The sequence below is a fragment of the Sciurus vulgaris genome (assembly GCF_902686455.1).
Source record: "Sciurus vulgaris genome assembly, chromosome: 11".
Lineage (NCBI taxonomy): Eukaryota > Metazoa > Chordata > Mammalia > Rodentia > Sciuridae > Sciurus > Sciurus vulgaris.
In genome coordinates, this window is record NC_136472.1 from 73,332,620 (window position 1) to 73,347,565 (window position 14,946).

The 14,946-nt window shown below is 35.3% G+C and overlaps 1 protein-coding gene across 3 annotated transcripts in view; it reads left to right on the forward strand.

Moving 5' to 3' along the window:
- Positions 1-14,946, forward strand: part of UVRAG (UV radiation resistance associated) — a 330,550-nt gene that overhangs the window by 45,468 nt on the left and 270,136 nt on the right. For all 3 annotated transcript variants that reach the window (XM_079105194.1, XM_079105195.1, XM_079105196.1), the window contains 2 exons: positions 3,491-3,652; positions 12,844-12,918. In XM_079105194.1, coding sequence (XP_078961320.1) covers positions 3,491-3,652; positions 12,844-12,918 — 237 coding nt within the window. The remainder of the gene's footprint in view (positions 1-3,490; positions 3,653-12,843; positions 12,919-14,946) is intronic.

Consider the following 14,946-nt stretch of genomic DNA (forward strand, 5'->3'; position numbering starts at 1 on the left):
TTGAAATAAAAAATAAAGAACTGGGGATGTGGCTCAGTAGTAAAGTACCTCTGGGTTCAAAACCCGGTTTCCAAAAAAAAAAAAAACAAAAACAAAAACAAACAACAACAAAAGAATTCTGTGTGTTGTCATTTATTTTCAGGACATTGAAAGCAAAATTCCATTGCTTTCTGGCTTCTGTTTTTGCTGTTGAGAAGTCAGTGGTTTGTCTGTGATTTCTTTAAAAGTAATTTTACTGAGGGAACACTTAGGATTCTGTGTTTGGTGTTCTATAATTTTTTTTTCCTTACCCTTTTTGGTATTGGGGATTGAATCTGGTGGTACTTTGCCACTGAGCTACATTGCCAGTCCCTTTTATTAAAAAAAATTTTTTTTTGTAGTTGTATATGGACAGAATGCCTTTATTTTATTTGTTATGTGGTGTTAATTGAACCCAGTGCCTTACACATGCTAGGCAGTCACTCTGCCACTGAACCACACCCCAGACCCTATTTTTTAAATTTTGAGACAGGATGTCACTAAGTTGCTGAGGGTCTTGCTAAGTTGCTGAGGCTGGCCTCAAACTTGTGATCCTCTTGTGTCAACCTCCCGAGTCACTGGGATTGTAGGTGTGCACCACTGCACCCTGCTTGGTGTTCTGTAGTTTCACTTTTCACTTTATGTGTCTTGATATGTTTTTTTGGCAGGCAGTGTACTAGGGATTGAACTTGGGCACTCAACCACTGAACCACATTCCCAACCCTATTTTGTATTTTATTTAGAGACAGAGTCTCGCTGAGTTGCTTAGTGCCTCGCTTTTGCTGAGGCTGGCTTTGAACTCGTGATCCTCCTGCCTCAGCCTCCTGAGCTGCTAGGATTACTGGCATGTACGATGGTGCCCCGCTTGGTTTTACTTTTATTTACCTTGCTTGGGATCTATTGGATATTTTGAACCTGCGAATCAATATTTTTTGCTTTATTTTGATTGATTGATTGACTGTGGTACTGGCAGTTGAACCCAAGGGTGCTCTACCATTGAGCTGTAAGCCCAGCCCTTTTAATTTCATTTATTTTGAGACAGGATGTCACTAAGTTGCTAAGGCAGGCCTCAAACTTGTGATCCTTCCGCCTCAGCCTCCTGAGTCTCTGATGTCACAGGCGTGTGCCAATGCACCTGGCTTTTGTTTTGTTTTTAAATTAGTCTAGGAAATTGATACTACCTCTTCAATTAATGCTGTGCCCCCTTCCATTTATCCATTTTCTCTTTCTAGATTATGTGTTAAAAAGGCATTTTAGATATTTTCACTCTATCGTGCACATGTTTTAAGACCTTTTCTCCATATTTTTCTTCTTTTCTGCTTGTGGTGCTCTCTGTATATTTACTTACTCTAAGGCTCTTTCTCCCTGCTCTTCATCATGTCTACATACACTTAACATAGGAGTTTGGTAGGATTTAGTTGTTTCACTCATGGACTGTGGTATCCAGCCCTTTTGTGGTTCCCCACTCAGTGTGGGGAGGGACTTATCTAAATGTGAGTGGGGCTCGTGGCTGGGTCTTGAATTATGTCTTTGTGTCCCTTGAAGACTGCCAGGTCCAAAGTCCCAAGTCTATAAAGGACAGTAGTGGCTTTTAGGCAAAAAGCCTTCTAGGCCTCCACTTAGTTCTCTGGGTTCTTTCCTTCTTGGTTTAGAAATTTTGGGGTGATTATTATTAAAAAATATTCTAGCCAACATTTTTCATTGACTTCAATGGGAAGATTGTCCAGCCTGCCAGTATCAGAAATGGATGTGTTCCTTTCATTCACCTCTTTGGCAGTTTTGCCTTTTTATTTGCCCTCCACATAGTTACCATCGCCAGTGTTCTTCATTCCTTATCGGAAGTCCGGGATTCTATCTGTGTCATTTTTCTTCAGCCTGAAGCACTTCTAGCACTTCTCATGGTATAGATCAGCATGTTATTTGTAGGCCTTAAAGCTATCCTCATGTTTAAATGAAACTCTGCCCCTTTTATAATGAGATAGAAACTGGGGATTATGTAAGAATGGAATTCTGCTGATCTTAGATTATAATTCTTGATGAATGGGATTTATTTATTTATTTATGTATTTTATGGTGCTAGGCAATGAACTCTGGGGGTGTCCCACCACTGAGCTATATTCTAACCCTTTTAATTTTATTTTTGAGACAGGGTTTTACTAAATTGCCAAGTCTGATCTTAAACTTGCAGTCCTCCTTCTCAAATGCTGGGATTACAGGTGTGTACCACCACACCTGGCTTGGGATTTAGTTTTTATACAATCCAATACAAAAATGATTACAAAATGTGCTTACTGTGTTATCATCATGCCATTTAGATCTTCTTATCCTTCTGGACTTTGGGTCTTCTCCACGTCCCCTCCTACTTTGTTCAGGAAAAGACTGCCACGAGGCTAAGAGCCGTTACTGTTCTATGAAGATCTTTTGATTTACTGATTTACATAATGTGAAGATTGCTAATTTAATAAGATCAATTATGTTTACCTTCATCAATGAAAGCCCTAACATGTACTGTAGGGGAAATAAATGAACATAAGTAATTGATGCCTCATATTTATTTTCTTCTCGTGTTATTAAAACCCCTTAGGATTTTGACTTTTCAGAGAGTGTTTCAACTATCTATGTAAAAAGTAATGTTCATTCAGAGCATAAAGCTGATCTTGTCACTCCTAACTGTAAAATTTTAATCGATCCATCTCTTGTACAGAGTAGCCTTGGCTCCTTGGCAAGGCATGAAAGATCCTTTTGTTTGTGTAGTCCCTGATTCTCTCTCCATCTTTGTGTCCTTCCACTCCTGCCAGCAGTTGTTCTTAGTTCCCTGACCACACTTTGCTATTTCACGCCTCCGAACCCTTGTGTATCATGTTTCTTTTGCCTGCAATTCCTTATTTTAGTCTGGTGAAATCCTATTTGTCCTTTAAAAACTGAGTTTCACAGCTTCTGATTCTTCCCTGTTCTTCAGAGTTTATTATTCTTTCCTGTGCTACTGTGTATCTTTTGTATATTCTGTTATTGAATTTTTTTATGAAACAATATGGTTATTTTTACTTATGTAGTTTTTTCACTGCTGGGGATTAAACTCAGGGCCTTGCACATGCTAGACAAGTGTTCTATCATCGAGTTACATCCCCCATGATAAAATAGAGGCCCTTTGGGTGCATTGTTTATGCATTGGTTTTTAATAATAATTTATTAAGTGTTGAATAAATGAGTGAATTGCTATTTGAAGCCATGTTAATGAAACATGGGATTTTATGGTCCTTCCAGTGACTATACTAAATAAACAGCTAAATTCAGAAGTACCATTATCACCCTCTTCGTATTAATTGAAATATCATCTTGGTTCATTTAAGTTGCAATTTCATATATTTATGAAATCTTTTGGTTTTTAAAAACAAAATGATTTACTACCTAATTGAAATAATTATAAACAAGTTAGAATTTTCTTAAAGCATGTTTTCATTTCCATCAACAGAATCCAACATGGCGAAGTCTAGATTTTGGACTAATGCCAGACCGTCTTGATACATCCGTGTCTTGCTTTGTGGTAAAGATATGGGGTGGAAAGGAGGACATCTACCAGCTGTTGATTGAATGGAAAGTCTGTTTGGATGGACTCAAGTACTTGGGTCAGCAGGTAATTTTTAGACTGTGGTTTCCAGTGGTTGTCATCTCCAAATTAACCTGTCTAACCTTTGTATTGATGCTCCTGTCTCTACATTTTCTGTTGTACAGAGAGATATTTATGATTCTTTGCATAGGCTGTTGTTTATTTCTGTTCCTTATATTCTTATGTTTGAATTGTTGTCCAGTTTAAAAAAGACCTTTAATTGAAGAAATGTATTCAGAAACACCCTAACCTGCTAATTTAAGAGTTTCTTTTTTTGTGTGTATGTCTCCAGGAATGGATGTACTATCTCACATTATTCTGCTGCTTCTGTCTTATTGAATGTTCACCCCTAGAACTTGAAAATTAAGTTGAAATAAGAAATATGCTATTAAATACCTCTCTTTTGGCCAGCGAAGTTCGGTTATTCCAGGAATAAGAATAGTTGCTGTTCATTGAGCATAGGAATGACAAATGCCTGGATTATATACAGCTACCTGTCCCCCATCTTTGCTGTTATCAGTGACTAGTGTAGTTCACTGATCATAACCCTCTCCTAGCTGAACCTAAAGTAGCTTTATAATTGTTTCTAATAGTGTTCCAGGACACAGCTAGCAATCTATTGGAGCTGCATATGAAATAAAACCTATTTGCCATCCACAGACATAGGTTATTATCATTAATATTTATAGCGATCTTGTGAAGGTTGACATTACTGCCCCTTATTTGCAGATGGGAAAATTGAACCTCAGAGTTTAAGAAAGTACTCAAGGTTTCACAGATGGGTGAAGCTGGGATTTAAGTCCAGGCTTGGATGACTTAAAAAAAAAATCATTCTTTTTATACACTGGTGTGCATGTGTGATATTTGGTGACCTTCAGCCCCACCTTAGAATGAGTGCCATTTTTATTTTGTGACATTTATGGTATTACTATTAGAGTTGACCCTAAAATGTTAGTCATAGATTATTTATATCCTTGACGTTTTCTCAATATTTATTCAATATATGTTCTGATTTGTTTCTTTTTAAAGAAGCAATATAATCCTGCTTCTGTTTTTTCAAATTGAAAAAAAATCTTCACCTTCATTTTGCTTACTATATTTGAACTTAATTTTTAAAAATGATATTACATTTTGTTTTTATAGTGCTGGGGATCGAACCCAGGGCTTAGAGCATGCGAGGCAGGATTCTTCCATTGAGCTATATCCCTAGCCCTACCATTGATCTCTTGGACTTCCTATCTAACTGAAATTGTATATTTTTTCTTTCTTTTTCTTTTTTTTTGCAATGCTAGGGATTGAACCCAAGGCCTTATGCTTTCAAGGCAAGTACTCTACCAACTGAGCTACATCCCCCGCTCCTGAAATTGTATATTTTTAAACCATCTCCTCCTGCCCAGCTCCTGAAAACCACCATCTACACTCTACTTCTTTGAGTTAAACATTTTTATATACCACGTACTAGTGTGATCTCATTCTTACCATATTCTTATTTATTTTGTTTTTCTGTAGTGACCAGAGCAGTGCATTTCATATTTATGTTCCTTCCTTAACTAAATCCTAATCTCCTACAGTTTTTTAATCTTTTTATCTTTTTATTTTTTCCTGTTTTAGGACTGGTCTTTTAAAAAATTTCTTTCAAGTGCTGGGGGTTGAACCTAGGGTTGTGCACCGTACTAAGCATGTACTTCACTGAGCTATGTCTCCAGACCCTAGGGCTGGTCTTAATTAAAACTTGTAAAACAATGACTTTTGGTTTAAGGCCTTTTTCTCATCCTTTGGTACCAGATATTCTTGTTGCCTTCAGTCTGGTACTGAGGCACATACCCCATTTCTCTTCTCACCTGGCTCTCTGTGGATAGACTTTAATAATAAGTATTTGCTTATTGCTCATTTGAAAGTGTCTACATTTTGTGGAAGATGATGCTTCTTAACATATAGTTGCAGGTCTGTAGGCTGAAAGAGGAGCTTTTTGGCCAGTGAAGGTGGCTTTAATCATGCTTTTCAACTCACACATTCCTTGTGGTGATCTTGAAGTTCCCACCTGAACTTGTCTCTAATCTACCCTAATTTCAGAAAGTCAGCATTCGGTTGCCTCCTGGTATAACAGAACAAAGGAAAGAACAAATTATGTTTTTAAAGCTAATTAGAAACCTAATAACATTGTAGAAAGTAGAAATTTACCTATGAAATAATTAGGTATAACAAGTATCATACTACTAAAAAATGGATAAAATAGAATTAGAAGTTTTAGAAGAAAGTGAGATTAAGATATATTAGGATAAGAATCAGTTATGTTCATTGTTCTTAGTGTTAAGGATTCAGATGTAGAAGGCAAGATTTTTAGGCCAGATAAACTGATGATTGATGAATACCTTTATTGAGAGCTATGGAAGTAATAGAAGTATTTAGACCAAACTGGAGAGAGTCAGGGGGTAAAGATTTCAGAATGAAGTTTTTTTCCCCCTAAGTCAGGTTTATTGAGGTATAATGTACATACAATAAACATGTCCTTTTAAAAGGGTATGGTGAATTTGACAAATGTAAAAAGTAACCACCCAACATAGTGACGATTGCAATGAACATTTAAATATTATTTTATTTTATTTTTTATGTGGTACTAGGATGGAACCCAGGGCCTCATGCATGCTAGGCGAGTGCTTGCCCACTGAGCCACAACCCCAGCCTAGCCCCTTTATCTTTATTTATTTATTTATTCATTCATTCATTCATTCGTTTGTTCGTTCATTCATTCACTCATTCATATGTGGTGCTGACAATCAAACCCATATGCTAGGCAAGGGCTCTACCACTGAGCCACAACCCCAGCCCAAGACTTAAATAAAATAAAGGTATTGTGTCCACCTACAACTAAAAAAACCAAAACCAAAACCAAAAACAAAAAGAAAAACATAATTAAAAAGTTCCATCGACATTTAAAAACCTATTTTAAAAAATATAGGTCTTTGTGTTGACACATGTTTTCTTTCTTTTGGGTAAATAGTGAAGATGGAATTGCTAAGTCTAATGGTTAAGCATATATTGAAATTTACATTGTACTGCCAGATGGTCTCTGAAGTGAATATGACATTTGGCATTCCTATCAGCAATGTGTAATAGTTCCATTCATTCCTTATCTTTGCTAACACTTCCTACTATTAGTCTTTTTTAAGTTTAGTCATTCTAATGGGTTTAAAGTGATATTATTGTGATTTTAATTTTCATTTCCCTAGTGACAAAAGGATATTGAGCATCATACAAGTATATATTTATTTGTGATCAGTCTCTGTCTTCCTCTCTCTTTTGTGTGTGTGTGTAAGAGAGAGAGAAAGTGTTCAGATCTTTTGCTCATTTTTAATTGAGTTTTTTGAATTCTTTTTAGTTGTAAAAATTGCTGAGGCTGGTTTTGAACTCAAAATCCTCCTGCCACAGCCTCCTAAACTACTGGATTCTCAGCGAGTGTCACTGCGGTATTGCGGATGCCAGTCCTTTATATGATATGTATATTCTGAATATTTTATGCCAGTCTTTTTCTTAACAGTGTCATAGGGTTTTTAATGTTGATGAACATAGGGTTTTTAATGTTCATGAAGTCCACTGTATCAGTTTTCTTTTGTTGTTTCCTGCTTTTTATGTGTTTTCTAAGATCACTAAGTTTTTTTTTTCGAAGAAATTTTCCTTTAAGTTTTATAGTTTTAGGATTTTACATTAGCATTCATTTTGAATTAACATTTGTATGAACTACTGTGTTCATTGTTTTGCAAATGAATGAACAATTATACAGGAACAATTGTAAAGGGCATTATATTTCTACATTATATTTCTCCTTATTGGTGAAGGACAAAGTTATTTCGAGTTATTTGTATTTGTGTGTTTCTCGACTCCCTAGTTCATTGATCTGTACATCTGTCTTCATGCCAATACCAAGTTATCTTGATTACTGTTGTTACTATTGCATCTTGAATTCAGGTAGTTTGAGTTTGAGAACTTGGTTCTTTTTTCAGAATTTTTCTGGCTATTCTTAATATGTATCAGTTTAAAATTAAATAAAAACAAAAGCAAAATTAATCTGGCTATTCTAGGTTTTTTGCTTTTCTGTATAAACTATAGAATTAATTTGTCAATTTTTACAAAAATCCTGCTGGGAAATTTGTTGGAATGTCTTAAGAAAATTTGGAGAGAATTGACATCTTATTAATAGCATCTTTCAAACATGATATATCTCTTCATTTATGAAACTGTTTGATTTGATTCACCAGTGTTTTGTAGTTTCCAGCCTACAAATCTTGCACGTTTTGTTAGATTTGCACCTGTAGATTCCATATTTTTTTGTAAGTTAAATAGGATTCCTATAACAAATATTCCTGTTTCCAATTTTTGTTGCCAGTAAAAGAAATAAAAGTTTCTGTATCAAGCTCTTATATTATAACCTTGCTAAACTCACTTGTAGATTCAGTACTTTTTTTTGAGATTCCTTTTTATAGATTGATAGAAGCACAGTTTAATTTCTTCTTTCTAATTTTTATATATTTTTAGTTCTTTTCCTTATTTCAGTAAGACTATAAGTACAGTGTTGAATACAAGTAGATACCATGGACATCCTTGTTTTTTTCCTGAACTTGGGGGTAAAACATTGAGTCATTATAATATTAGCTGTAATTTTCTTAAACACTGGATTGGTTGTTGAGTTTTGTCAAGATCCTCCTCCCACATTCCTGGTATAAACCTCACTTGTTTATGGTGGATTTTCCTTTATGTGTACAGTTACAGTTTTATATATATAAACATGTTGATGGATTTTTGTATATTGTTAGATTTGGTTTGCTAATGTTATGTTAGGATTTTTTTCATATCTATATTCATAAGGATTGTTTGTGCTTTTCTTGCAGTATCTTTGTTTGTTTGGTTTGGTATGAAAGTAATGCTGATCTCAGAATGGATTGGAAAGTGTTTACTTCAGTTAACCTGGATAAATTTTTATAGACTTGTTACTATTTATTCCTCCAGTATTTGACAGAATTCTTTAGTAGAACAATCTAGATGTTAATATTTCTTTGTGGGAAAGTTTTAAAGTGTGACTTTATTAGATATGGAGCTATTTGGCCTATGTATGACTTTTTTGTGAGCTTTGATGATTTTTCTTCCAAAGAAGTTGTCTTACCACATCTGAGATTTCAAATTTATTGGTATAAAATTTCCCATGATATCACTACATTCTTGTAATTGTGTAGGGTCTGTAATGATTCTTTCCTCTTTTGTTCTTGCTACTGGTGTTTTCTGTCTTCTTTTTCTCTTGATCACTTTGACTAAATATATATCAATTTTATTAACTTTCAAAGATCTAGTGTTTGGTTTAATTGATGATTGTTATTTTCAATTCTATTAACTTGTATTTTTGGGGGTTGGGTACCAGGAATTGAACTCAGGGGCACTTAACCACTAAGCCCTGTCCCCAGCCCTTTTTTGTATTTTATTTAGAGACAGGGTCTCACTGAGTTGCTTAGCATCTCACTGTTGCTGAGGCTGGCTTTGAACTTGAGATCTTCCTGCCTTAGCTTCAGGAGCTGCTGGGATTACAGCTGTGCACCACTTGCCCGGCTTGATTTGTATTTTTATCTTTATTATTTTCTTTCTTTTGCCTCCTTTGGATTTAAGTTGCTCCTCTTTGTTAGCTACTGGTTTGAGGCTTTTCTTTTGTTCTTAAAATAAACATTTAATAAAATTTCCTTTAAGTATTGCTTCATTCATATTCCACAAATTTTTATATTGTGCTTTCATTGAATTTGAAACATTCACCTTTTTTTTTTTTTTCAGTACTAGGAATTGAACCCAGGGACACTCTACTACTGAGCTACACACCTAACTGCCCTACCCCTCTTTTTTAAATTTCGAGACAGGATCTTTTAAAATTTTTTTTTAATATTAATTTTTTATTTGTTGTTTTTAGATATACATGATAGTAGGGTGTATTTTGATATATATGGGGTGCAACCAATTACATTTTGATCCCACTCTTGTGGTTGAACATGATGTGGAGTTACACTGGTCTCGCTAAGTATCGTTGGCTGTCTTTGAATTTGCAATCCTTCTGCCTCAGCCTCCCTTGTACCTGGGATTACAGGCGTGTGCCATGGTACCCCTGAATATTTTCTAATTTACCTTTTGTTTTTTCTTTGAATCATGGATTATTTAGGGTATTTTATCTGTGGATTTTCCTGGTATCCTTCTCTTGTTGATTTCTGTTTTAATTCTGTTGAGTTTGAGAAAATTATTTTTATGATTTCAATCCTTTTAACTCTTTTTAAGATTTATTTTATGGTCCCAAATATTTGGTCTGCCTTGGTGAATGTTTCACGTACATGTCATGTGTAGTCTGCCATCATTGAATGGAATGTTTTACAGTTTCAATTAAGTTTTATTGGTCCTGAATAAATTTTGAATATGTTAGAATTAGCCAGAGGGAAGAAAAGATGAGAAGAGGCACAGAAGTCTGATGTGATAGAGCATAATCTATTTCTTATATTTTAACTGAGGAAATCATAGTGGACTGATAACACAACTTGTCCAAAGTATGTTGGAGCTACAAATGCAATTCACATTTCCTGAATAGCTTTTAAAGTTTATCAGGATTTTAAAAAATACTTCTTTTTAGTTATAGGTGGACACAATATCTTTATTTTATTTTTTATGTGGCACAGAGGATCAAACTCAGGGCCTCACACATGCTAGTTGAGTGCTCTACCACCAAGCCACAACCCCAACCCCTATCAGGATGTTTTCACCATAAGTCATGAGCTTATTTAACTTGGATTTTGATGATAAAGAAGAGGGAGTTTGGAACTAGCTTTGTTCATGGTGGGAATTCGAAGACTTTATTGATTCTGCTAATGGGGACTGTGTAGCCTCTTAGCTTATGTGTGATGGCAGAAATGCTTGGATTTAGTTTAGAACTTTGTATTTTTAACAATAGCAGTTGTATAGCCTTTAATGTTTGAGTATCTTTTTACATGCACATAATGACCTGTTGCCTTTTGAAGATCATGTGAGCAAGTATCCTTAATTTTCTTTAGTATTTAATTGAGAAAACAGAAGTTAGAGAGATTAAGTGATTTGCCTATGTTCATAAAAGTGCTTGGTAGACTTAGGTTGTTATTTGTTTCCATGGTTCAGGCACTATTATTCATTTCCCTAATTCTAATCAGTTGTTTTAAAAGGTGTGCTCTTTTTCATAAAAATATCAAAATATGAGGTTGTAATTAGATTAATAGAATTCTATAGTCCATATTTTCCTCTTAGTATTCTAATACTATTATTGAGCCAGTAATCTTTAATATATGAGTAAAAGAGAGTATATATTTCCCTGTTTGTGTGTGGTGCTGGTGAATGAATCCAGGGTCTTCCATAGGCTGGACAAGTGCTCTTTCACTGAGCAACACCCCAGCCCCGATATTATACTTTTTCTTATTATAGTTTAACAGTTCTGCAGTGTACATACTAGTGTGCAATGTGTTACAGCCTGTTTGGTGACTCATGACTTTTTATTAGGAACAAAAGGCTCTTTCTGAGCTTTGTGGTTGCCTGGTTTCTAATGCATTAGTAGATTTTTTCCCCCAATTATTTCTCATGTCTAAATTCCCAAAATACTTCCACATCCATTTCATTCCATGTTTTTGACATGCCTGTAAGATAGAGCAAGGAGTAATTCATGTAGGCTAGAGGTTGTAGCTTAGTGGTAGAGTGCTTGCCTAGCATGCATGAAGTCCTAGGTTCTATGCCTAGCACCAAAAAGTAAAAGAGAGAGAGAGAGAGAGAGAGAGTAACTGAGACTGCATTTGCTTGCTGTAATCCCAGCGACTGGGGAGGCTGAAGCAGAAAGGTCACGAGTTCAAAGCCAGCCTCAGCAATGGAAAGGTGCTAAGCAACTCAGTGAGACCCTGTCTCTAAATAAAATACAAAAAAGGGCTGAGGATTTAGCTCAGTGATTAAATGTCTCTGGGTTCAATCCCCATACCAAAAGGGAGGAAAAAAAGTATTACATGTTCTTTTGGAAAATTTTGAAAATTGTAGAGAAGAAAATTTTTAAAAAATACGTAACCCTCTGCCCAGCTATAACCATTGTTAACATTTTGATGAATATAATTTTAATCTTTCTCCCTGGTATATATGTCTATAAAATTTATAATCTAATTTCAGATTCCCTATTTTGAAACATTTCATAATGGTTTCTTTTTTGCCTTTTAATGTGTAAAAACCTCTTGATTAGTGTATAGTATTTGTTATAAATTCATGACAGTAGACTCATCTTTTGGTATTGTATTCAGTTCAGTAATGATGTAGGTAAACAGGAATGTGTTTTAAAATTTGTTTTAGTAATAAAGGTTGTTATGGAAGTCACGTGAATGTTTCCAGGAATATTCTTCTTCTGTCTCGGGCTATTGTGTCTCTCTAGCTAGAGACAAAGATCAAATATTTGGTTCTAGTAGCCCTCCTTGTCTTTCTCTCACTTGAACCCTCACTTGAATCCTTCACAAAAGAAAAAATTCTTATTTTTTTTAAAGCCACAACTCTTTCTGATAAACTAATTAAATCAATTTGTGTGCTTCATTGGTGGGCACTTTATATTATTTAGAGTTATTTTAGCTTTCAGTTCTTTTAATTTTTTAAGTTTTATTCCTCCTACCTCCTAGGTGAAACTGAGTTTAGGGTAACACTGTATGCAACTCCCAACAGTGATATCTGAAAGATAGTGGTATGCAGATAGGAGTTAAGTAGCCTATTAAAACTTTATGGATTGACTGCTAATACCTTTAAATTGTGCTCTTGAAAATAGGAAATAATATTAATCTCGTACGTTTTTTCTAGGGCTTTGTATTTTTAATGCATTCATATATACTAACAGGGTTGTTTTTCTTTGACATCAGGGCATGTATAGTATGCCTCTGAAGTCCTTCATGAACAGCTGTGACAACCTCAGAAGTGTTTGTGAAAAATATATGAGAATGCCTGTTATCTCAGTGATGCTTTTGTGAGACCTTTGACTAAAGCAGAAACGCTCCTTTGATCACCTGGTCCTTTGTTAGGTGATTTCTTTTCTGCTAGTTTAATGTAGCCAATCTTTTCCTCACCATTGAAGTAGGCTGTGTTTTAACTGTCATTCTCTGATTATGTTAAAATGTGACTGGAATGAGAAGAGCTAATTGTGTGTTTTCCTCCTCTCTTAGATTCATGCCCGCAACCAAAATGAAATAATTTTTGGACTAAACGATGGCTACTATGGTGCTCCATTTGAACATAAGGTAAGAGGATTCTCCCGAAACTCTAAGTTTTGTTTAGTGCAGGTGTGCCTTGCATCTGAGTAGATATAATCCTGTAAAGCTTTGTGTAAATAGATTTATGTTTTAAGTGTCATTGTTAGTTTGTTGTGTACATGGCTTACGATGAAAGCTTTTTAGAGTGAAAACTTGTTTTGTAAGGCATATAACCACTCCAGTTAATCTTTTCTAAATCCAGATCATATTTTCTTAAAGGAAAAGCTGAACTAGCTGTTTTCTCATATTCTGCATAATTCCCTGGTGGTTAAGAAAGAATGGTGGATTTTATTAAATGTAGTAGTTTTATTAAAATGTTTTAGGAGTCTTTTCTAACTTTGAGTAAGCTTAAGAAACCAAAAGTCAATTTTTTTTTTTTTTTAAATAATCAACACTGTTTCTATGTCTAAAGGTTACTAGAGCAAGGAGAGGACAGAGTCTATATTCACCAAATACCTACACTCTGGTGCTCTGCCAGGTAGCCCGTGTTCTTTTCCCCACTTAATACTAGCCACGAACAAATGTGGTGAGTTTTGTCTTTCCCATTTCATCCCTCCTCTGTTGCTCCCACTCCCCACTGTTCAATCCAGTGCACCTCTGCTCCTCCCCCTCCCACTGTGAGTCAGCATCCACATATCAGAGAGAACATTCAACCTTTTATTTTTTGGGGATTCGCTTATTTCACTTAGCATGGTAGTCTCCACTTCCATCCATTTACTGGCAAATACCCTTATTTCATCACTCTTCATGGCTGAGTAATATTCCATTGTGTGTATGTACCAGTTTTCTTCATCTGTTCATCTGGTGAAGGGCACCTAGTCTGGTTCTGTAACTTAGCCATTATAGGTTTCTTAAGGATATATTTCTGTGTGTAATATTAAATTCCCAGTCCCTGGCCCAATTCTTGGGACATATCATTTGCTTTATAAAAATGTGATTTAATCAGAATTGTGAGACTGCTACTGCTGCTGTTTGTAGTGTCCTTGCCCAGGATTAGCTGTCCTGACTGCGGAGAGACATTCAGTTCATCCTGCAGTTAGTAACTAACTCACAATCTAGCACAAGTCTGATACATAGAAATAAGGGTAACATGTTACTCCGATAAGAACTATTCTGTTATTGTATTTACTCCCTCAGCAACCTTGTAGCTCCATACTAATAGTTGTTGAAGTTTTGGGTGGGCCAATAACTAGTATTCCTTTGTTCTTCTTAGTTTGGAACAAGTTCAGAATTAAGTTAGGAGGTAAATAAATGAAGATCAGAATATTTGCTTTATTACTGACAACACTGACAAAGAAATGTGGCTTAAATTCTGTGACTAAAAGAGCTGACTATGACAGAAAGAGCTGACTATAATTGAAAGGTCTTGTATATGTTTCCTTTTGACCTGAATCTCTTTCTCTGCAAATAAAAAAAATGAACGAAACTGAGACTGACCCTTTAGGAACAAAAAAATCTGATCCCCACAGCTAAAAGCAGAGTTTGAGTGTGTGATGTAGATAGCTTGTTCTTGATCAGAGGGAATCTAGAAAGAACTGAGGTATGCATGTCCAGTTCCATCTCCAAAGCACAACAGCAGCCACGTATGTCATCTGCCAGTCCTGGGAAAGAGTAAGTGAAGGCATCTGAGAACTGAAAATGTTCCTTTCATGACCTTCTCTTTTAGCACATGAGTGGAAAGTTTTTCTCCTGTGTGGAGATGTGGGAATACAGAGTAAAATGTTTTCCTCTAACAATAATAACAATAGCTAATGTTTAGTGAATATGTGTGTGCCAGGCACTATTCTGATCACTTTATATATCTTTATCTCATTTAAACTTCACCATTGTACTTTTATAGAAAGGAAAACTGGCACAGAGGAGTTAAATAACTTTTCCAAGATTCCATAGCAACTAAATAGCAGAGTTGGCATTCAAAACCAGACTGCCAGTAAATGTTTGTTGAATATATGATTGTGATAAGTGATGTATTTTATTCTGTAGTTCTTTAGTTAGTTTAGAAGTTCAGCCTGTCTT